General features: G+C 45.5%; 1 protein-coding gene across 1 annotated transcript in view; it reads right to left on the bottom strand.

The window, feature by feature from the left end:
- Positions 1-3,785: 3,785 nt before the first annotated feature.
- Positions 3,786-24,880, bottom strand: part of AOAH (acyloxyacyl hydrolase) — an 82,552-nt gene continuing 61,457 nt past the window's right edge. The window contains exons 17-22 of the mRNA XM_059818910.1: positions 18,978-19,150; positions 16,102-16,160; positions 15,962-16,021; positions 13,986-14,082; positions 10,099-10,175; positions 3,786-3,914 (exon numbers count right to left, since the gene is read on the bottom strand). Of these exons, the coding sequence (XP_059674893.1) occupies positions 3,786-3,914; positions 10,099-10,175; positions 13,986-14,082; positions 15,962-16,021; positions 16,102-16,160; positions 18,978-19,150 (595 nt within the window). The remainder of the gene's footprint in view (positions 3,915-10,098; positions 10,176-13,985; positions 14,083-15,961; positions 16,022-16,101; positions 16,161-18,977; positions 19,151-24,880) is intronic.

Here is a 24,880-nt window from a genome sequence, read left to right as displayed (position 1 = left end):
TTAAATATTTCCAAACTATGTATTGAGATTTTATTCGTTTAAAATAAAGAATAAAACACTTTATGCTTTTTTCATAATGTCATCTATGTGTTTGAGATACTAGTTTGTAGGCTGAAGAAAAGCTGCACTCCACACAGTTTAAGAAAGGATTCTATTCAGTATGTGTATCCCAAAATACCGCTCGATCTGAGAAGATGGTGTGATGCCTCAGGGGCAGCTAGCACCAAATTTTGTAGTGGGAGGCCAGACTGTCTGTGGGCAGTTACCATGAGCTGGTTGGAACCAGCAGAATTAATGTAGAGGCTGCTAGAGATCGCAGCTCATCAAGTGTGAAGAGGAGAGATGGTTCTTGTCTCTTGTGACAGAGACACAGCAGCAGAGTAGCAATACAACACAAGACAGTGGAGGAGCAGATGTCATCTGTGGATCCACGGTAGGCTGTCCGCTTAAACTTCCAAGTGGATGTTAATAAAAATCATTACATATAAAATTATGAAACGAGTCCATAGAAAGGTGTTAAGAATGGAACTGGATATATTGTAAGGGAATGACTTCTTTTCATTCAGGCTAATTGGGATATTATCCATTGTAGAAGCTGATCTGTGTGTGTTCATTGCCCAAGCTGAAAAATTATCCTCATCAAGGAAAGGTATAGAGTCTAACAGGTGATATAAGTTAGAAAAGCTGAGCTGGATGGTGAATTCTAGGCACAAGCTGTCAGTGGCGGTGACCTGCGCTACTGCAGCCAGCAGAAGTGTGTGACGCTACCTGAGCAGCAAGCCTGCATTTACAGCTTGATGGACTTGCACTGCTGTGTACCTCCTCCCTTCCCGTGTTCCCCTGCTCATTGAAGGCTGAACTGTGGAAAGTTTTTTGAAAATGTTGGCAAACGTATTTTTTCATGTTTGTAGCGAATCCTTTTTGGAAGAGGCCAGAATGTGTCAGTTCGTCTATAGGCACCTGAAGCTATTTGTTCTGTACCTCAAAAATAGTTTCTACTGTCTGATTTCAAACAAGCTTTAAGTTTTGTAAAAACAGTTTATGAACAGAATAACATCAAAAAAACCCCTTCCTGTTTGCAGTGTGTTGGAACTAGCCAGTGACATAATCTTCCCTGTATTTGCATGCTCTAACTCTGCCCCAAAGAAGACCTTGCTAGACCATTCCTTCTAGAAATCTGTACTGCTATAAAGTTTGAATTCCATGGAACTACACTTAGCTTTCCAAGAGAAACTCTTTTTATTTTTCCTGTTTGTCTCTCTTCCCTATGCGTTTGTAACCTTCAACCAATCTAAGCACCAGGAGACAGTTAAACTAATGGAATAGACTAAGAGTCATAGTTCATTACTGCTTTAGAATAAGCAAGCTTTTTCAGAAGCATTTGTTTAAATGTAGGACATCTATTTTTAGAATGGTGCTGGTAAGTGATTGATGGTTGGGGTTGCAGATCTTCAGCTGGTTTTGGCATTCTTTGAAATAACCAAGAGACATAGTTGTTGTAAAAGCTGATGGCTTAATAGGCCCAAAATTCATCTCTATTTGCAGATCGTTACTGCATTAGTTGCAAATCAACTTTCTGTGTACAGCCTACTTCTAATTCTGGACTGCAGAGCTCGCCTCCGAGGCATGAGGACACGGTCTGGTTAGTGCTCCTTCAGCCAGTGGCAAACCCATGCCGTGAAGTCCCTCGGAGACCCTGTACCAAGCACTGAGCTGGTATACTGGGCAAATCGGAGAGCTTTGCTTTGGGATTCAGCTATGGGGGTCTCAGGTCGTCTTTGATTGAGAAGATGCTGTTCTAATTTTGTAAGAAAGCTTTTTTCCATTGTTCAGAATTTCAAGATGTTCACTAATAAGTAAGTCTATAAATGGAAAATGCTTTGCTCTGGGCAATGAAGCTTATTTTAGCTGAGGAAATTTCAGTTTTACTAGCTTGTAAAACTTGTAATTGGTGTTATTAAATCCCAACCTCAAATGAAATACAATAATTTGCAATGAGATTGCCTGAAAATTTGGCTTCTAAACACATACTGTTCCCTTCCCCCTTTTAATTGCTATATTTCAGTGTTTTGGTGTAGAGGAGATTATCTGATATTCTATAATTATTGTCTGTACTTGGTCTATAGTAAAACCACGTGGATGCACTTGTTTGTGTCCTTGATGTTTTTTTAATGAAAGATAGGAGACCTGAATTGGTAATAAAAAATAATCAGAAGGTGTTCCACCTGGCCAGTGTGCATCAAATGTTATGCTGTTTGTGGGAGAGAATTTGTACAGGAAGCAGGTAGATTTCCTTTTCCTTTTAATGCTAAATAGTCTTCCACACACATGCCTCTGTGGAGTTGAAACTGTTTCTTGGGAGGCTGGGTATTTTGGCAACATCTAAATGCCTTGAATGAATTGGGGCCTTATTAGTAAGTATCATTCAATTAAGGAATGTATTCCCTTTTGGTTTCCCAAAGTAGGTGACTTGAGTATTTCCTTAAATGTTAGCAGCTGTCCCAAAGGAATTTCTATCTTAATAAAAGATGTGGAATTAACTGAACTTTAAAAAAAGGAAGAGGATCTAGGATGGCAATAATACGTGCTTCAATCAAAATAGTATTAGCAAGTCCTGCTCTACCTATACAAAATACTGAGCAGATGCATCTCCTACAGCCATGGCCAGTGTTGCAATGTCCATACGAGACCAGGCCCTCTCCTTTAGTTTGGACCGTGACCTAAGAGCTGGCTGATGGGTGACGCAGCCTTACGCACAGGACATGTTCAGAACGAAGAACAGAGCAAGTCTACCTGAGCTTTGGCACATTTGGATGGGTTTTAGCTGTGCCATGTTAATGCTTTCCATTTACCAGATTTTTCCCATGTATAATTAATGATGTTTTTGCTGTTTGATCCCTTCATCACCAGCAGGGCTGTGAGTAGGGTAGAGCTGTCCCTAATTATATCTATAAGTGTCTGTTTCTTTATTTTTTTTAAAGCGCATCAGATAAGCTGGTGAAAAATCTACTATTAATTCTCAGCCTTCAGTCCTGCATATGAAATAAAGCAGGTAAGGGCTGCCCAGTATCTTCAGGGATTCCCTGGGTCATGCCTGCAAAAGGTACAGGACTGGGTATATCACATTTGTTAGGAAGCAAAAGAGCAAAGATGTATTAAAGCTTGAAAAAGGAACCTATTTTAAATACCTGAAGGGTTGTCAAGTTACTATCTTTTTAATGGGGGGGAAAAGAACCTGTGCTCAGCCAGCCTGCACTAACGCTGCCAGGCAAATCAAAATTCTAGTGCCTTGTTATTCCTGACACATTTTAATAAGCAAATAGCAGCTAAATAATGTATTGACAGTTAGGGCAATTACATGTGCACAATTTAGAGCAGCATAATGAGTTTGGGTTCTCCCCCTCCCCCTTTTTGGGGATCACATTAACTATTGAAACAGTACCAATGGAAAGTCCAGATATAATGTTCTACAGGAGAAAAAAAATCAGGTAGGGCTAGGAGTTTGCTATATATGGGAAAAAATTGTATGGATTTGCAAACCAGTACAATAAATGGTCTAGCTGGCAGGTATTCTTTGATTTTTATTTTTGTAGCTCCACAGAAAAAGCATAGCCTACTTGTGCAGGTGAGATACAAGACTGAAAAGAATGCTGTTATGTCTGCTGCTACTGGCTCTGATAACTTGCCCTTCCCCTTTTTTTGTGTGTGTCTTTAATCATCTTGTTTTGTGGAATGCACTGGGAAGCATCACCGTAAACCGCATCAGGGCTCTGGCAGTTTGGAAGTCAGTGTCCGCCTTGATCTTTGAATATAGCTGCAATCTGGTCGTTGAATGGATTCTCCTTTCCAAGCACTTGAGGCCATTCATGTAGCGCCTTCTGCCAGGTAATGCTTGTTCCAAGGGCTGCAGCAATCTGCAAACAGCACAAATAATATCAATTTCTTGTGCCTCTGTAATGTAGCTGTTTCATGCCAGCACTTAAGAGACCTCACCATAAAGAAGACACCCCTGCATAGCCACGTGATGGACTGTAACCTCTAACCAAAGAAAATACTCCATTCCAGCTGCTTGAAAGGGGGAAGTATGCTTCTGAACAGTAAAAAATAAGGTGAGGACTATATACCTGTGTCTCTCTGACCAGTCAACCAGTCATTCAGTCTAATGATAGTCTCCAACCACTTCCTGATGTCTATGATGTCTGGTCCATAAACTTCTCTTCAAAAGCCCTAGAATCTGATTTCTTGCCCCCCCTTTTGAAAGTATTTCAAAAGCACTGCTTGGATATAATGCATAAAACTCTTGCAAGTTCAAAGGAATTCACGTTCCTAAATGCCTCTGATACTTCTAATAAATATTCTCTCTGCTATTCTATAAGGAAACCACAGGTGTTAAGGAAATAGAGGCCCAATTATATCTAGGTTCAAAACTACCCAGCTCTGATGCTCTAAGTTCATGCCTGCTGCTGGTTGTCTTCACAGCTTTTTTCCACGAGACCTGCAGAAGCAGTAAAATAGCTGTTCTTCTCGCTATTACATCCACTGTAGCTTTCATAGAGTTTTTGCCCTAGAAGTTATGCACTGAAGAGAAGTTGTAACCGCTATGTTTCCAGGGTGAAAAACATCAGGGGTAGGAGAAAAGGGAAGGGAGAACAGCCCAATTCTCCTTTAACCAAGTTTTCACACCCTGCTAATGCATTTTTTTAAATTTCTGACCCACAATTATATTCTGCTTATATGGTAACTTTACTTTCAATCCTAAAACTCACTCTGACATGGATTATAATTTTGAGGCTTAAATAGGGCTAACAAAGCCTTTTTATTAAGGGCCAAGATGGGTTTATGGAATCAGACTAGTGGAATACCGATGTTTCAGAGTTTGGGAACAGACTGTAGCCTCTGGAGAATTTTTATACACTTTTAAAATCCTGTGCTTTTTGAAAGAAGCTGTAATGATGGGCCAGGAGACAACAACTTTTTTTATTCAGAGGTGATGTACAAAGACACACTTTGGTGGGGTGGAAGCTCTTAGACTCTGGTCACTCAAAGTCTCATTAAGCTAATGGAGGAGCTGGGGCAGGGGAGAGGGATGGGGAGATTGTGCAATAGGGTGCTTTCTCCTGGTCAAAACTTCTAATGTGACTAAGCATGGTTATTCTGGGACACCCTACGGCTGTCAGAGGGCTGAGACCTGTCAGTGTCAGAGTGGTCCACTCTGGCATGGTAGTCTGCAAACCTCCTTCACAAGTCCCTTAGCCTTCCTTGTGTGTTTTAGCAGGGTGGGTTGGCTGGTTGGTTTCTTTGTTTAAAAAGCCCTACTATCTTTGGATGGTGCACCCTCTGCAAAAGTGGCACCAGAGGTATGTTCAGACTACTATTTAAGGCATTGACTGCTATTTAAGGCATATGTGCTTAGACTGCCCTGACTTATATAAGTTCTGCTCAAATATCATTTCATGTGGTCCTGATGATTTCGGTAATTTACTCTGGATGATTAGTGCGGCACAGAGAAGGTTCATGATTCTAGAAATCACTTTTCTTGTAGGTCTTTTTAAATTCCAAAGCTCTCGTGCTTTGAGACCTGCTACAATTCGTATGTATTTTTGCAGTTTTTTTATGAGGACAACAAACTCTTAAGCAATTCTTTTTTAAAGGAAATATTACCCATTCCTCATAAAGCTCTGAGTGACCATGACTGAGAGGTAGCTGTGGATTTTTTTCAGCAGCTTCTGACTATCTGTTTTCTCCTTCTGCACTAAACTGGTAATGGGCATGCTCTCAGCAAAGTGTAAATACCCAACTAATCTGATATGTGTCACTTCAGTCAGGTTTTTCTCTTTTTTTTTTTCCCTGGCTGGAATGTGCTTTGCTACATCTTAAGGAAAGAGAAAAGGGAGACTTTAATCATGCTCAAGCTGTGCTTTCCTGACTGTACATAATCATTAAGAATCTTCCAAGAGTCTCGGGTTCCAGTTTGTGATGCTCAGGGCTTTTGGGTTTTCCCTGGTAACTTCATAAAAGCAAGAAATGAATCCATTTATTCAGGATCCTGTTGAAATGCATAGCCCCTTAATCCAAACAAAGCAATCAGCTGTTCTAGAGAGAAGTAATGTCCTTGAAGCCATCTGGCACTCAGAATGGTTTGCAGTGAAATTTCATAGTAAGGGAGAGATGTTGCAAGAAGTCCCTTGCCTTCCAGTATAGTCAATGGAAAGAGAAAGTCAGATTTCTTCAAAGGATAACTGAGCCGGACTTTGGGGAACAGTGTCTCAGAGACCACTCTAGAGGGAACTTAGGAGGACTGAGTGATGCATTTTTCTTTTAGGTGTCAAAAGTAAATGGTGTGAATTTCCTCCACGTGCAGCCTGAGCTGGGTGTTTTGGATAAAAACCTCATGGAGCCCAATTTTAGCTTTGAAACTTAAGAGGAATGCAGTTATGCCAAGAATGAGTGTCTTGTTTGCAGCCTTCTGTTTTGAAACTTAATAAAAACATGCAGGGAACCCCTTTTCCCCTTCCAAGAAATTTGCAGTAAGGGAATGTAGTTCTGGGTCTGGCTAAACAAATGAGCACTTGGTGTTTATCCCTTCTTTCAAGGGTTTTCAAATATAAAATACCGCCTGGAGTGGGGACTACAGTGGCTAGTTTTTCCTGCCTGAGTGTCCTAACCTAGCTTTTTTCCAATGTGTGAAAAACCAGAATAGCTCTAATGGGACAAGGGGAGTTTTGCCTTTTTTCTTTTGCTTCTCCTTGCAATGCTAAGTACGCAACTCTTAGTTAGGGAGGTTCAATTCCTTTCCACATCCTTCCTGCATAGCTGGACTACTGGATATACATGCTGACACCTGCTTTTGCCATGTTTATACCAGCAGGTTATCTTTTTATCATTAAAGAAACAGCAGATAAACGGCAGATATCCAGGGGCAGGCAGCAGCTTATCCTGCCCATTGCTGTATCATAACAACTAGGGATCACGGTACCTTCCCAGCTCACCCTTGGCAGAGAGAGGCACTGCGGTTCTTGTATCCCAAACTCCAAAGTTTCTCTGCATCCGAAGGCAAGAGCTAAAATGTTTATGCTTTCCTTGGAGTGCTGTTCAATTCATAGTTTTGTGAATATTTGTCAAGTACTTTGAGATCTTCAGAGAGAAAATTCAATGGAAATGCCCAAGCTAGGTCTTATCCATCGTATTTATTAGTCAAGCTCTACGTGAGGCATGGGAATAGCTGCAGAGATTGAAGTAAGAGCCCCCATTCACTTGACGAGCTGCATGGCATCAATCCTCTCCTGCTAGGCAGCTCTATATGGTATGAAAACTGTACCTGGCCAGAGGCATTCATGTCAGTATAAAGTAAAACTTTAAATAAAACTAGTATGTTTATCATCTCTCTCAAGTGTCCTTTTAAATATCACTCTCCACTCACACTTCCCCTTCTTTTTACTGAGAGCCAGTCTTTCAGAGCAGAATGCTATGTCTCAGTCCAAATAGTGGTATGTTGATAACAGACTTCCGTATACTAGCAGGAAAAGAAAAATGGATTTAAAGCGGTGGATGTTTGGATAAGGCTAATTAATAAATCCTAGAAGGGCAATAACTCACTTGAAATGAGGCATATCTACAGCTGGCACCTTGACTGTAAGGGAAAATGTACCTATAAAAGCATTAACGTCATCCTAACAGCAGGAGAGGGAGATCATAATGACTGCAGGATGCCAGGTCCGGAGGGAGTGAAATATGGCAGCGCTTGGCTGGATCCTGCAGCTCGGCACTCCGGGGGCTGTGTGTAGGTTTGCAGCTGCCCTTCATTGCCCTTTTGTAATTTTCTTTTGGCTTAGGAAGGATCCCTTCAAAATAAATACTTGCTACCATCAACTCTATGCTACCTTCTAGCTGCTGGTGGGATATGGGATGAAGGCAAGAGCCTGGATGAAAAGCTGTGACCTGGTGAGCTTGGCTCCCTCGGTGCCCTGTAGCTGGGGGTTATAAGAAGCCTAAGGCCAGCCTCAGGGTAAGACATAAAAATAATGCAAAGACCTTTTCTTCTTCGCTCCTGACTCTTTGTATTGCACAGTTTCCCCAGATGGCAGGGATAGGAATGGGGTACATTTCATCACTGTTTTCACTCTCGTTTCATTTGCCAAGTTTTCCTCTAATTGCTTCCTTGCAAAAGGCCTACAGCAAAAAATCCAGGCGCACTTTCTCCATGTCCCCATGCTGCAAGCTCATTTCATGCAGTTATTTCCTGGTACTGCTTGGTAGCCAGGCAGGAATTTCTGCTATGAAGGAGTCCTCCTTTGAACGGGAGGCTCTTTTGAATTGGCAAGGTTAAGCAAGCCACTGTATTGCTTTGGCTAACCGGCATGGGTGTAAAAGATAGCAACTAAAGCATGTATTTTGCCTTTAGACTTCCCCCTGTAGGTCTCCTCTGGCTGAACTGACAGCACAGTCAACGGGGAAGCTGCTGAAATGCTGGAATCCATCAGTGCTTGCAACACGTGCTTCTGCAGGGACTGCTCTTTCCCAGCGTGCAAGACAGCATTCCATTGGGTTATTTGGTGATGGGGGTGTGGGAGTGAATATATGTGGGGTGTTAGCTCACATCGTAAAACCGGTCCATAAAGTCACTCTGCTTTTGAGTAGGGTGAGCTGCCCAGCGGCACTGCTGGTGGCTGGGCGGCGCGGCGGGGTTCGCTCGCATGGTTCGGTTCTGCCGAGGTGGAAGAGAGCGTGCAGCCTGGACAACAGTTTTCTCCAAGCTGCTTTTACCATGGCACAGAGGTGGTACCACGCACTACAAAAACATCACTGAGGAATGTCACTCCTCCTTCTCTCAGCTGCTGCCCAGACCTGAGCCCCTGGGCAGGGCAGGAATGTTGGGAGTGGAGCTGGCTGCTTGGAGAAACGTTTTCCTCATAGCAGCAGGTAGCAAGAAACTTCTGGACCCATTGTTAAACACATGGGATGGAGAGCAGCCGCTGCTGCCAGGCAAAGCCCTCTGGCAGAGAGGGGAAAATCAGCTCTGCTGTTGCTGTCCCTCTCCGTCTCGCCCACCTCCCGTAATCTGTCCCCTCATAATTTAGCTCAGCCTAATTCTTGCTCTGCATAGTCAAGACTGAGAAGCATGGGAAACAGGAGTGGTCTTTGTTTTCGGGACGTGCCCACCGCCCCTTCTTGACTTAGCGGCTGAGGCTGACCATGGTGCGGCCGGCAGGAGAGCCCTGGCCAGGCTGTGCCCGAAGGTGTGAGCCGTTGCTGCCCCAGGCCCCACGCAGGATTTCAGCTCCGGCAGATTTTCTCAGTGCATTACGGGGAAGAGTGACTGCTGCTTTGCTTTGTCTGAAATCTGAAGCTAGTGTATAGCAAAGCAATTGGCTTTGTAGCTGATTGCAGACCATGCTTTCTCCAAGTGTTTTAGAGAGTCAGGAAAAACTACTTGGAAAGTGAATATGGTGGGAACCAGGCAACCTCACACTAGGTTAGCGTACCCAAGCAAGGAGTTACAGCTGAGCAGTTGCTTCTCCTTCCCTTTCATTTATTTCTGACTGTAAACTTTCCCCTGCCACCTGTCCTTGGAGGCCAAGCAAGCCGGAGAAAAAATCTTCATAATAGGATAATATGTAGCTGCAGAGCATAAAGCAATTTGAATGTATAGCTTCAAAAAGAAAGCTTGGTTCCAAGCTGTGATGGGGAAGTCCCGTGGCCTTGGAGCCTGCAGGGCAGGGACAGGGGCTGGGCTGGAGGGAGCCCCTTGGGTTTTTTCCCAGTGCTGCATCGCTGCCCTGATCCTGCAAAACTCCCACGTGTGTTTCGGCAGGCAGGTAGCCAGCCTACGTGGTGAGGGTCTGGTTCTGTGGTTTAAGACCTCTTTGGCCAGGGTACTGGTCAATGAGCAAAGGAAAGCAGTAGAAGACCTTGCCGGAGTTAGAGCAGAGTGCAGGTGGCTGAAATGAGGATGTCTTCTCTGGGGCTAAACCCACCTCTTTTTTAAAAGAGAAATCCCCCAAACCCACATCCCCACGGCGGTCCCCCTGGGTGCCTCGGGCAGCAGCGGGTGCTGGCACCCCGCCTGTGCCCGCCCATCTCCCGGGGCCGGGTTTTTACCTGGCTGGGGTGGAAACCATCGACTGGTTCGATCAGCTGCCAGGGCTCGCCTCCCATCTTGTGCCACTCCTCGGCCGCTGCGAACAACGTAAGCAGAGGGGTTATCACCGGTGAGCACGTAGGCGCCCACTGGAGATGTGCCTCCCTCTTCCTCAAAGCGCCGCCGGTATTTTTAAGCACACGACGGCCCTGCACAAAGATTATGATAATTCATATAAGTTGTCAGAGCCAATATTGTGTACCATCCCCTCTCCTCGGGGCAGTATTTAAGCCTTTATTGTTGATTTTTTTTTCCCCCTGCAGTATTTATGCAAGGAAGCGCTTTGAACATAAATGATTGTAAAACAATTCACTTTCCCTCCCAACTAAGACTGATGCTGTAGCAAGTAAAGCTATAAATTATTTAATACTGATTTAATGCTTTTGCATTTCCCATTTTAGTTGCATCTTCAGCAGTGCAAAAAAAAAAATAGAGGTAAAGAAAACATTGCTTTTTAGAGAAAGAGATAGTAACACAACATTCGCATGGGCTGATGTCTGCAGGAATAGACTGTCATTTTCAGTTACTTCTCTTCTGAGCGGTCTTTTTCAACTCCAACAAAATAACCTTTTGAATTACATAAGCATGACATTCAATGCAAATGATGCTGTGCTGTAAGCCCCAGAGCCATTAGAGAAGTAAAAAGCTTTCTCTCTTCAAAAGGGCTGTGGAGTGATCAAACATGGGACTAGTGGCTATGGCATTAACAGACTGTAAATTCAATAATTTCTTTTATAATGACAGATTAAGAATTCCTAATAGCATTAGGCAGGCATCCTCTCAGGAGGAAAATGTTCTCCTTTCAAGCACCACAGTTTTGACCTAGACTCACCACTGTTTGTTGCACTCTTGCTATCCTGTCAAAAAGTGACATCTGGGTTCCCATACTAAATTTGAATTCACAGGTGGGTGATTTTCCTTCTTTGACTATGGAAACGTACTTGACATGCTTTAGGCAACACCCAAAGCAACCTCTTTCAAGGCACAGGGCTTGAAGCTTTGTTTCAAATTTGCAATATGTCAGGCACAACACATACACCATGGAGTGTTCATATAGATGCACAGAGTGAGCTTGCCTAACCCCTTATATATGATGTTAAATGTTGAGTATGAGGCTATGCATTGTGTTTTACTTTGTAGAGGGACTATTGTTCCAGTGCCAGAAATAGCAGAGTAAGATAAGTAAGGTTTATATTGAGATAGGTGAATTTAGACCATTATACTTGACCTCCAAAAATGCTAGAGCAGTTCTTGGAGAAATACCCACCAACTGAGTATGTCTAGAGTTTGTCTTAAAAGTGCCTATTGCCCTGGCTAGACTAGACTAGGGCTTGCTCACACTCACACCAAAAAATAGCCAAAACAGCAGCGCCTATGCCCCTATTTTATTGCACCGCTTCTTAAAGGAACCACTAAGTTCTTCAGCCAAAGGCAATATCTGAGCTTGAGTGTCCTTCTAAATCTAGAATAAATGCCACTATACTCAAATTTTTACTCCAAGAAAGCCAAGAGCTGCTGTGTGTGTATATATATGCCCAGGCCAGCCTGAAATCAGTGTACTCATCACAGTGTGCAATCACTGCTAAATATTTGATGTCTGGAGAGTTTAGGGGAGGATTTGCGCTTCCTTCAGAAAGAGACCAGAAAAGTAGGTCAGCAGCCTTAGCTGGCTTTTGAGCACACTCACGAACTGACAGCTTTCCTGACGGGAAGCTCAAATCGTTGGCTCCAGGGCTGCAGGAAACTTTGCAGAGTGTCTTTCAGAGCTAATGTTTGTATGTGCACGTGTGATTTTGTTTACCTCATTTATTTAACGCGATGTAATCAAGAACAGCAAATTATATTAAGATGTTTCTTTTCGTGAAAGCAAATAAATTACCTAAAGTTAGTAATTTAACTTATTAAAGTAATTTGCCTACCCAGCAGGTAGTTTGTTCCAAATCCTAATGACTTGTTAAATATTAAGTAGCTGAGGCAAAAGCTGCGAAGAGACTTGGGCATCCTGAAATTCCGTGCTACCATATCGAACTTGACAGTGGTGCCCACCTCTCTGAGATAAAGTTTTGAACAGAAAGACTTCCTCTCCCATCCTCTTTCTTTACTTCCTCCTCTGTACGGTCTGCATGAGGCCCAGAACCAGCTTTCTGAATTGGATCATGTAGGAGAAAATAAGTTTGTGAATTTTGATAGGATTTGGCTGCAAAGGAGATTTTTGCAATAATCTTAGGTGCCTTGGCAGCTTTGTGCTTCCAAGGACAGGCAGGCACTAATGGGGAGAGGTGTTAGAGATGTACACTTTGAAGTATTGCCAGCGTGCTTCTGTCCCTTCATGGCTCCAGTTTCAGCTGTCTGCATGCTGAGATTTAAAACTTAGTCCCCAGGCAAAATTTTTCAAGAAGGACCAACATGGAACTACCTCTCTATGTGAACACAAAACCAAGGAAATGCAGATCAGGGTTTTTTTCCAGTTATTATATACTATTTTGGGAATGTAATAATTCATGGTATCGAGGAGGGCCCCAGGTGGCCGGGGCTGGAGCTCCTGCCCTGTGAATGGAGGCAGAGGGATGGGGATGGTCCACCCTGGGGAAGAGCCTACAGGGAGGCAAGGAGGATGGGGCCAGCCTCTTCACAGCAATGCACAGTGGGAGGGGGGGAGACAACAGGCATAAGTTGAAACATGGCAGGTTCAGGCTGGAAACAGGGAAAAAGCTGTTTTCCTACTTTCCCATCACTATCTAACTACTTGAATATGTTGCCCACCTCAATCTCTCACCCCACGCTGATCCTTTTTTTTTTAAAGAGCGAGCGAGTGTGTTTCTCCTTGTGATGGAGCTGGGCTGATGCTGGGTGATGCCTCAAGCTGGACCCATGCACATCTCACGAGGGAAGCGGAGCTGAGAGGGATCCAGGGAAAGGCGTTTGTCCCCTGCCCCATAAGGATGCTGTCCACTCAAGCTTATGGTAATGAGGAAAAGTTTCTGGTTCTTTTCTTTTTTTGTTTTAAGTGTCAGTTGCAAAAGGAAGTGATTTAGGTAATATGCTTACCTAATGTCACTTCAGGTCACAGAAGGGTGAGTTTTGTCAGCTCTTCAAGTCAAAACTTACAGTAGTATGTAGGTGCTTAAGGAAGTATAGGAAAGAAGCCAGTTCTTCCTGGGAGAGGTGCTTCTACTTTTGAAAACAGTGAGTTAAGAGAGGGTGGCTGTGTTATTCAGGCAGGAAAACTGGCTGAGAAAAATTCTCCTTCCTGAGGCACAGCTCATCCCAGAAGAGGCAATGTGAAGCCTGGTCAGTGATGTAGTACACTGCAGCTCATGAAGACCACCTCACCATTGCAGATATGCCATCTCCAGCCTAGATGACCCGCTATAGAAGCAATGATCAAAAATAAAACCAAATCTTATAGACCGAGATAGGTTTGAGATTTATTTTTTCCTTCATCAGCCCGAGAAGCTGCAGTGGACAAGCAGGAGGCATTTTTAGGAGGGGTTCATCTGCTGTCCCTGTCGCCTCACCACCAACACCCCATGCCACCCAAGTGCAAATGGCCAGTGTGCTGTGCAGCGGGATTGTGGGTGCCGGCAGCCGGGACCAGTGGGGAGGTTGTGGCCTCCAGGCTGGTGATGGAGTCTCATCTCGGCAGAGGTCTGCAGTTACCCCAACCAGGGAAGCTGGGAGATGGCGTTAAGGGTCCCCCCTTGGCCCCAGCCCTGCCAGCAGGGTCATCCGTGCTGGCTGGCCGTGCTGCCCTTCTCCCAGTACAGAGCTAAAATACGAGGAGCATATTAGCAGCCCAGCACTCAACTAAATGCTTCGTAAGAGAGACAGGAAAAAAGCAACTTACTTTGTCTCAGTGGGAAATCCATGTAGAAAATATCAAAGTTGGCAAATTTCTCAGATCTTGCTATTTCTTTCAGGACATTAGAAAGTTGTAAAGCTCTCTGCAAAAATCAAGCGATTTAATAACAATTCACTGCTACTCATGCTGCTTTGTGTGGATTTTGTCACCCATGCACGGTCAGGAATTTGAAAGCTAATGTTGCCCTTTTAGCTGGAGAAAAGGAGGTGAAATGGGGTTCTTCATCATAACATAGACTTGCATGAGCACCACCAGCCTTTGGGCTCCCCAGCCCACCGTGCAATACGTCACTGCAGGTTGCACTGAGGCCTCAGCTGATGTAATAAGTTTAATCGTAGAATCACAGAATCATAGAATTATTTCAGGTTGGAAAAGACCTTTAAGATCAAGTCCAACCGTAAACCTCACCCTGCCAAGTCCACCCCTAAACCATGTCCCTAAGCACCTCATCCATACGTCTTTTAAATACCTCCAGGGATGGTGACCCAACCACCTCCCTGGGCAGCCTGTTCCAATGTCTGACAACCATTTCAGTGAGGAAGTTTTTCCTAATATCCAATCTAAACCTCCCCTGGCGCAACTTGAGGCCGTTTCCTCTTGTCCTAATGGTTATTTGTCCTATGGTTATTTTACTGGAGACCTCTTTTAGTAGTGTCTCTATGCCTATATAAATATTCTGAATTTCTTGGTTTCAGAGGCCTCTTGATGAATGGCGGCCCAGTCGTTTCCATTCCTCTTAGAGAAAACTGGAACTTTTCATACAGAAGAAATGTTCTCCTTTCCCATTATCCTTCCCACTACTGTGTTGTGGCTGCTAACACTTATCTAGCCAGACCAAATTCTGCTCTTACTTTCAGCAGAGTAAATTACCTCCATTGAGCATCTAACTAACTGATATATCCAGTGTGATTTCTACAGCTGTAACAGAGATCAGGATCTCCTAAATATTTAAATTGTGCAGTTTGGATAATAACATAGACAATTAGTTTCAGACAGGGGCTCAGGAAGAAGATTAATTCACACCCTGCAGACATATGAATTGTTCATGGACAGAAGTTACATGTACTGTATGTTCTGTATTATTGGTATGAATATATAAGCTGCAACCCTGCAAAGATTTAGGAATGTGCTTAATTGCCTTCTCTGAAGTCAAGAGGGACAGGACATAAAATGAAACACATATGTAAGCCTTAGTGAAATTAAGGCCGTATTTTTGTTTAGTGAATGCAAACATTAATACAACTGTACACAGAGATGACACCTTCGACGATACTTGGTTACTGGCTCTTTTACATGGCTGCAGGGGGGTGCTGTGATTAAAAATCGGCTTGTGCCATAAGAGAATAAATGGCTGATACTATGTGACATTCACTTCTGCAGCCAGATTTTTAGGGTGAGTTTTAAGACATCTCTGTTCTCTCTGTTCCCATTCCTGCACTGAGCCTGGATGCTCCTTGGTCACACCATCTGGTGATTAAGTCCACAGAAATGTGTCTGAGGAAGATTAGCACAAATCCCAAATGAAGACAGGGTAAGGCTCTTGCTCTCGGGCCCTGCTCCCACTGCCAGCCAAATCTATACACTTGGCTTTTCATACGCACAGCTACTGGATTCACAAGCCTTTTCTTTCTTATCGGGTACATTTTCTCCTTAAAGAACATGAACCTGAGCCGTTTTGTCTCAGGGAGATCACATCCCTTAAGAATACATTTGTGCAGCCGAGAAGTTGGAAAGGGAATACATTTACGAATACCTTAACTTAACCACGCTGCCTCCCAGAGCCTGAGAGGCGTTTGAAAGGATGGCTACGGATGTTTCCACATCTTCTCCCGCCTTTGGAAGAAAAAAGCGTGCTGACATCTTGCCTTTGAGATATTAGGCTTATCTCCTCAGACACAGGGACAGGCTGGAAGAGCGTCTGTGCAACAGGGCAGTCCCGTTGCAGTCTCGTCAAGACTTACCTCCGAGGTCAAGTTCCTGAGGGTCTCGTTGGGGGTCAGCCAGCCGCTGCAGGGGCTCACCTGGGCAGGCACGGGGAGCGGGGCTTTAGCAGCGGGATGAGAGGAAAGGGGAGCTCCTAAACTACAGCCAGAGACCTTACCTGGAGGCAGTCAAGGAAAGAATAGAGCTGACTGTACGTGACGTCCCTGTTCAGCTGCCCTGCAAAGCACAGAGAGGGAAACTTCATGTGCCTGATGGCCAAATGTATCTTCATTTTGCAGGTCTGTGCGCTCTCATGCATTAGTCCCCTTGGTGGGGAGAGGCACCCCAGGAGCCCCAAACCCCCCCGGTTACCCTCCCACCACGAGAGCTGGGATGCAACAGAGGTGGCACCGATGCATCCTTCCCGCTAAGGCACCCGTGTCCCCACAGCATGCAGAGCCACTTCTTCTCCCGCATCTCTCTCATGGGCCTTTCACGGGTGATTCTTCTCGCACACGGCGTTAGTCATCACAGCCTGCGCCAACCTCCCAGGTGCGTGACTGATATTTTATCCATTAATGTGTATCTCGCCCTCCAAACAAACGCAGCGGTTGCAAAGCCGAAGGGAAGATTGGAGGTGACTGTATATACTCTGATCTTCGCATTTACCTCGGAGAGGTTAGCCTTGAAAGGGCGGAACAATTTTGTTGTCACGGAGGGAAGTGGATATGCTTGTGTGGGTGAGCAAATTCAAGCACCAAGTCAAACACCCAGCTGACACTCACTAAAATTCACTGTGCTGTGCAGTAGCCTGGCTTGTCGAGAAAATTACCCATTTTTCTCGACCTTTTTGCTTCTTTGGTAGCTATAACCAAGATTGAAATTAAATGGCCAGTCAGTTCTCTGAGTTTGTAGCACACTGATCATCCTGTCAGGCTTTGTTATTTTTGCAGTGCTGAAATATGAAATTTTTGTTACTGTTTTGGGAGCTGAAAAGTATGATCTCTCCCAAATGAAACGGGCTCCTCAGATTGCTTTGCAGCAGCTCCGTGATATAGATGTGACTCCTGCCTATCTCATGGCTGCCCATCACCCAGCAGCAGTATCAGATGCCTGAGGAGCAAAAGATGGGGATCTCAAAGAGCCAGTGTCACTCCTGGATATCAGGGATGTCCCAGACCCATGTAGCCTGAAAGTATCGGGCCCTGGGATGGGCTGTCAGGGGGACCGGGGATTCCGCAGAAAGCCAGAGTGATGTCTGGTCGCACCTGACTGGCAGCCAAGTGGGGAAACCTGCTCGCAACCCGTCAGAGGATCTGCCAGAAGTGATCTTTTGCTACAAAACACGTTGCTTAGGATTAACTGGGTCCCGCCAAGGCAAATCAGCCCCTCCGAAAAATTTCCAACTGGTCCTATAGCTAATCACGCCTGATTTGGCTTGTGCCAAAAAATGCTACGTGTTGTCTCTGATAATTAGATATGCAGCAGAGGAACAGTCCCTGTGATAAACATGCACTCAAGGGAAGAAATGTATTTATGTGACTAAAAAATAATTATCACAGGCTCCCCCTGCCCTGAAAGGGACAAGATTTTTCTTTTATTTTTCTTTTTTCTGCTTTCACTTGATAGTAGTATAGTGCTTATTAGAGAAAAATGTAACAAGGTGTCAGGAATAGAAATGGAGACCTCAGACTTCCTGAGAAGAGGCAAGTACTTTTGAGGGGTAAAATAACCCATAGTAGATAACACCGAAGCTGTGGGGCGATTGGCAGTGATTGGGGAACCTTGGGGAAAGCACGGCACAGAGTCTGCTGAAAGCTCTAGTACCCAGTAGTTGCCAAAATCATCTGAAGATGTAATCTACCATTTTAATTATGTGATTTAGCCTCTCTCTCTTTCTTCACTGATGAGAACTAAGATGACAACAACTTTCCACTTGTTCAGATGCAAGAGAGCGTCTTTTACCCAAATAAAAAGAAGAACATGCTTTTGGTCTAAAATTTGACAGCAGAATGGCCACGATGGTTCCTTGTACACATATTTGACTGAAGAACAAGAGACTTACTTTAGCTGTTTTGTATTTCTTTGCTACCTGCATAAAATATTTCACCTTCTTTATCCACTGCGGGGTGGTATGAATTTGTAGAGAAGGGGTTCTGCAACCAGCTTCCAAGCTTCCCCACTCCGCAACCTCCCATGTCCCCAGGGAAGTTTCCACCCTGACCCCCAGAGGCACGGCCATCGGACTAACCAAGGATGTCACATGTGATTGTGTGTGAATGTAGCCCCCTGTGATGGCATTCCTCCTTGCTGCTTGGCACAGGATGAAGCCAAAGAGTGAGTGGTCTGTTGACAGTCAGACGTATGGTTTCATGCACGCTCTGAGATGACAGGTTCCCAAAGGCAGCCTCCAAATCTCTCAAAACGCTGCCCCAAAGCACCTTAATGGCAACTGCATTCTGAGGAACACCCCAAAACATGCCTGCACATGGTGTGAGGTTTCAATCATCACACCTGTAAGTAGGGTAGGAGGTGGCAGGCACTCAGTGCTTGCGGAAAATTTATTTTTCTAATATCTAACCAGTCTTTCACAACTCCCTGACTTAATCTTCTGTCCTGGCCCACATCCAGTTTTAACAAGATGTCCACCAGTCAATGAGTGGGGGTGTTCAGCAAACGTCCAGCTCCACCTGTAACAACAACCAGGATGAAGTGCAGGCACGCTGGCCACAATTTTGGGCCAAGGCTGAGGCAGAGCAGCTTGTTTCCGCATCCACAGCATGTATTTAGCCTGGTTTGGAGCTGAGAGGGTCCGGCTTGGGGGGGACCAGGCAGGTTAGGGGTCTGACCTCTAGCTGCCCTGTCCTGTACTGGGGACGGTAAGCTGGCTCTCCTAATTTTACTGCACAGCCGTTATCTGTCTCATACATCTCAGATCTCCTCCACTCTGTCACGTTGGCTTGAAATTGTCAATAGATTCATAAATTATTCAAGGAGAGAAGGCAACACAAGCAGGCAGATAACCAGGAGAGCCCCACAACAACTCATATTTACCTAAAGGGTGGTATCTGTCATGCAGGGTATCCCAGAGAAAGCGACCATCTACCAAGCCTGTTAAAATCACGTGGCTGCCATTTGGAAGATGGGAGTCCAGGTATCGCAGAGCTTGGACCACGTTGGAGAGCATTTCCTTGGGTGTAGTCATGTGAGCCAGTGTGTCGCGTTTCCTGCAGAAGAAGAGGATGCCAACAGGACATTGTGTCAGGTAATACTGTGCCCCCCCACAAAGGCACCTGAAACAGTGGAATTTTCTTCTTTGCTGTTCTTCCACATTAAGTTAGCTAAGTAAAACCTTCTAAGAATGATGCTATGTGGTTTAGTATCTCATTGATGTTGCCAAAATCAGAAGTGATATAGAAATCTCCCTCAGTGTAACTCTTCTCCCTGCTACAAACAGACAGATGCATCCCTTTTTTAAGAGTGGCCTCCTGTTGCGGGTGCTGCTTCTGGTGACTGCAAAGACACTGCCCTTGATGTACTTTTACCAAACTCCGGTCTGCGACTGACATTCGACTGACGTAAGGTCTACCTCAAGTTTCAGCAGGAAAAGGATCCATTGCCCTACGGGGATGTAGGGTGCTGCTGCACGTGGTTAAGAGCCTCCGTGTTTTGGTTCTGAACAGGGGGAAATGGTGCTGCTTCACAAACGCGGCTTCAGGGTGCGGAATGCCCTACAGATGGGTGAAAGGAGGGCTTCTTTCCCCATGGGTTGCTGTGTGAGTTTATGTTCAACACACTCTTTGATTATGCCAGGTAGAAATATCTAAGGTAGCTTTGTCTCTCATGTCTTGTATGCCTCTTACTACAGCTCTGCAGGAGGGCAGGAGAGTAGCAAGGGGTATAGACAAATGTGTGAGGCTGGAGGGAGGAGGAGGAGGCTGGAGAAAAGAGGCATTTAAGATAAAATAGTCCTCAGAAAAGTTCATTAGGGTATGGGAGCTGTGTCACTGTCCCACATGGACTCAACACCCATGTTTTGTGTCTCACTGGCAGGCCCGAACCTTTTCAAGCCAGAGTCCCAGGCTCAGGTTTATCCTTCCCCTCTTGCATTTAGCTGTAAATGCTGCAGGGGTGGGAAAAAATAAAATCCTGAAGTTGAAATAAATTTCAACTTATATAAGAAAAACAAACAAGCAAAACCACCCCAGGCTGCCTAGAGAACACTGCTCTAGTTATGTTATGTTATTAAAACAACCACTTTATTACAGAAAAAGCATTCACCTGCTCTCCCCCGAGAGCTATTGCCACAGTCTCAAGGTGCACGTGTCCCAAACAGGGGCTATGAGCAAGCAGGTGAACACTGCCCCGAGGAGGCTGTTCCATCCCAGCAAGAGAGGATCCACAGGTCTCTGGCATGGGGGAGACCTCAGCTCCATGGGGCCCCGCTCTGGCAGCACCTGGGAGGCAGAGCAGAGCCAGGTCTGGGGAAAAGCCTCCCGTTGTCCAGAGATGTCCCATTGCCCTCTCTCAGAGCAAAGAGCCAGTGGGATGGAAAGAAGGATGCCGTTGCATGCTTCTGCAAACCCCAGGCAGCTCCAGGGTGGCCTGGGCCCCCTTGGGGCACATGAAGCAGAGCATGTAAATCCATAAGTTGCTTTTTTTCAATCAGGAAAGACAATAAAGACATGTGTTTGCAACACAAGCTTTTAAAAGAGCCCCCCGAAATAGCAGCAAGGGCACCATAGCCAGGATTTGAAGCACATCAACACGTGCGGCCGTGCATGGCATGGACCATGCACCTTGGGAAGCAGGCTATAGTGACAGTTTTGGTCCTGCCTTGGTGGTGCAGCTCAGCTGGATCAAGGCTTTTGGAGAAAAAGCCTCAATACCTGCTGAGGAGCTGATCTTGTTGCTCAAGAAAAAAGACAGGGGATGTCCATCCAAGTAGTGCACAAGGTTGCAGTAACGTCCATCCTTATTTTTTTAGTGCTTCCCACATTTTCTCCTTGTGCGCTTGCAGGGAAGCAACCAGCTTAGCAGCCAGGAGTCTCCATCCAGGTCCTTTCCCTGAGAAAGTCCTTTAATCTCTTTCATGGCTTCCCAGGGGTAAGAGAAGGGCAAACTTGATGCTTGCAGTGCTGAGTGAGCTGTTGGAGAATCAGGCAGGATTTCTTGTTGGTGAACACCGTAGAAGCAGGAGCTTTAAAAAGCGTTGTTGTTCTGTCTCGATGCATTAGAAATGTTTGTGCTTGGGGGAAGGTGTGTGTGCTGAGTCCCGTGTGGGAGAACCGCATTCCCTAGCAAGGATTTGGGATTCTTCAGTGGGCTGTGTTTTGCACACAAAATAATAATTAGATGAGTTCCCTGGACCCAGAAATTCATCGTAATGCAGTATGTGCTGCTGAAGCATTTGAAACTTTCTGGTTAGGGAGAACTGAAAAACAGCATTAAGATTCAGGCTTATCCTTGTGACAGTCATCCAAGCAAGGTACTTCTGAGATAAGACTGTGGTTTCGCCCTTAAATTACTTCATTTTGCCTACAGGTGTTGCAGCACTTGATTTCAAAATACTGCTCTGATGTAAGGCCTCTACTGCAAGTAAACAAGTCAGTGTGAGCCAAAATTAGTATGATATTCATAACGCCACTTTCTCTTGTCATTCTCTGCTGAAGTCATACAGATATTTCAGTGAATTTCTTCACATTTCCTTTCTGTGCCAGGCTATGAAATTAAAACTGACTGAGAAGCAAGCCATCTTGTAGGCACGTTTGTTTTGGGCTCTGCCACAAGGACTTCAAGGTGCCTGGGTGGGCACCAGGGGCCATTGTGGTACCCTCACATGGTCCCCCTGGGAGGCAGCAGCCAGTGATAGCCTCTGCCCACCTGGGACCTCTGGAAGCTGATGTTGGCCACGGTTCATTGTGGCAGAGCATAGCAAGCAGACGTTAAAGTTTGGATTCTTGCTGCATTGGATTTTAGGGAGCACTCGCTGCCCCCTACAATACACAAATACACAGTAATATCCTTGGATGTGCACACAGCTCCTGGATGTCCTAACACCATGGGTGCCCTAGCTGTGCACACGTATAACACAGAGGGACCAGACAGCCTCGTGCAAGCTGTGCAAAGCTTCTCCATCTCTCCTCTGCCACAGAGACCTCCTCCAGTCCCTTGTGACAGGGTCTGGCATAGTCCAAACACAGCTCTCCACCCTCCTTCTGCATGAGGTTTGTGGTCCTGGCCTGCCACATCCTGCAGGACACCCCCTCCCCGTGACCCCAACCCAAATAAATATCCCCCCAGCCAATGTTTCAGCCATACATCTGCTTTCCAGCCACATGATGTTACCCTCCCAGGGTTTGGGCCACTGGCATACGGGCAGGCTGGTGAGCGAGCACACCTCATGCGCACGCTCACACATGCCACACACACAAACACGCAGGGCTGGATCCACAGTGCAGGAGTTCAGGTCCAGCTCACTGCAGAGGGGTGGTATGCCCGGGACATGAGGGCTAGAGGTGTTGCATGCTCACATACTATTTTTAGGGCCGGAGGGGTGCAGCAGTGCTTTGGTGACAGTAGCCTTACAATAAGGGAGTGTTACGGCGTCACTGGCACCCGTGCCACTTTGTACAGGTTCCCTTCCCGGTGGCTGCCTGCTCACCCCACTTTGCTGCTGTCACCTTTCTGTTTGTTGCAGATGCCATAACTGCAAAGCTGGGAAAGAGAGGCTGGAGAAATGGTGCCTTACCCCAAACGCAACTAATACGTGAAATAATTGTACAGCATTTGAGCCTGCTGGTGCTCATTATTTTCTTGTCTGAATTTTTTTTGTTCCAGGTCTGTGTGCCTCACATTGTGTCCCACATTTACACCTCAGTGGGCTGACAGATACCATTGCCATCTGTCTTTATTTTTCTAACCCCCCTGTTTGGACACCACAGTGTGGAGACTACTGGGAACATGTAACACAGGCTGCCAATTTCATTATCTTTCTCCTCTACAAACATCCATATTACTCATTGCCCCGCTCTTCGCATGGGATGAAATACTGGCATTTTAACAATGCTTTGGCTAAGAGCTGTGTCTCCAGTGTGCTCAGCCCACTGCTCTCTTTTGAAGAAAAAATACAGGATAAGGCCAGAAAGGCTCTATTACTGTAGTTTAAAGCTGTTCTTGAAGAGGTTTTTATTTGTCAAGCCCTAGGTTTAAAGTCAAGCCCATCGGATGCTCTGCATCCTCCGTAACCTCTGTGGACACACAGTGATGGGACACTGAAAAAAATCTCTGTCCACTGTACATCCCCCTCAATGGAAACAGCGTGTTGCTGCAGCATCTTTCCTTGCTAGAGGCACAGGGATCACTACAGCCTGATAGCCTCCTCTGATGCTGCAAATGTTTTGGAAGAAAGCAGACAGCAGAGAGAATTTGAGCAGACAAAAGTGTCTCTGCCAGGTAATGGACGCTGGGATAAAAAGAGCCAAGTTTCAAGTAATAAATACTGGTTTGGAGCATATAAACAGGCGAGGCAAGGCCAAAATGGTTTAAATTTGTGGAAAATTTCTTTTTACTTCAGGGAAGAATAGAAAGCAGTGTTAGAGACAGGGGAAGTGAAAGGAATAACCTGCAGAATGAGGAATAAAACAAAGGAAAAAGAGGTGCTTTTAGCAAAGCCAGTGAAACAGCAGAATTGAAACATGTACACAACAGAGCCTGGGCCAAGCCTGGGTGAAGACACCTCGAAATTCTCTGTGGCAGGAGCCACGGACTTCAGCGAAGGCGCTATTTGAGGGGGGCTCATCATCCTGAGGGTGGTTGTAATGATACCTCCATAAGCTTCTCAATAAACAGATGCTCAGGACGTCTTGTCAGCAAGTAGCAGGAGGTCCGTGACAGCTTTTCCCACCCAGTCGAAAGGTGGTGGTGTTACTTTTGAGGATTTGTGCATCCTTCCTGTAACAGGAGGGTGGTGCTGAGGGCAGATTTGGCCGTTCTGGGCAGGGGTGCAGAGAGAGCAGGAGCACCAAAGGGAGATAGATGCCAAGGGTGAAGGTTTCACGGGAGGTTATTTCTGCGTGCTGCCCGCACGTGGCCGGGGAGATGGTGGTGCCAGGGAAGGACCTAAAAGGTGGCCCCTGTGGTCCCACTTCTGCCCTGGCTGAGGGCTCCCAGGTGCTGCAGCAGCAGGGAAAGCCCTGCCCGGCCTTCGGCCGTCCCCGCTGGAGCACAACACCCGATGTGCGAAGTTTCAACCCAAGCACTTGCTGTTAGGCAAAGTTTTAGGATACCCAAACCAGGATATTTTAATGGCGAAGTCTGACAGCCTGCATAATAGCTCCAACTTCATTATACAACCTGCAGGCGAGACTTTTCAAAAGCTTCGGAAGGGGACTTAGCTGAGCGTGCGTCATTTATTAAAATGAGTGCTTTGGAAGCCTCCACATAAGTCAGATTTGTTTCTTCTGCTTAAAAGAAAACCTGAAGATTCATCATGGTGAAAATAATGTTATACTGGCAACAGCACTTGGACCACAGGCAAAACCAGAACTGCGGTATGGATGTGCTGTGCATTGGCCTGGTTGCAAGGTGTTTTCTGCCTTCCCACTACCGGGAGGAAGGCAAGCATCCAACTAGTGACCTCTTGGTGTCCCTGCGAGCATTGCTAATGGATAATGCCAAAACTATTAGTTTTGAAAGCTTCAGTTCATTCTCCTGCTGAGTTTATGACGCGAGTAAAGCCAGAAAGACAAAACACCTCATCAGGAGAGCACAGCAAAGACTGCAGGCAGCGTGCAGCAGAGGCAGGGTGAAAATAGACCTCGACAGGAGACTACATTGTCATTCTTCAGAAAAGGTAAACCAGTCACGCTCTCCCTCCTGACAGGAGGTGACACACTGGGTAAGATGGATATTCATGCTTTTAAACTCTTTTTTTCCCCTCCTGTTGTGGTTATAAT

This window comes from Gavia stellata, chromosome 6 (genome assembly GCF_030936135.1).
Source record: "Gavia stellata isolate bGavSte3 chromosome 6, bGavSte3.hap2, whole genome shotgun sequence".
In the NCBI taxonomy this organism is placed as follows: domain Eukaryota; kingdom Metazoa; phylum Chordata; class Aves; order Gaviiformes; family Gaviidae; genus Gavia; species Gavia stellata.
Note: the sequence above shows the minus strand (reverse complement) of the source record. Positions and strands in the feature narration are given on the sequence as shown.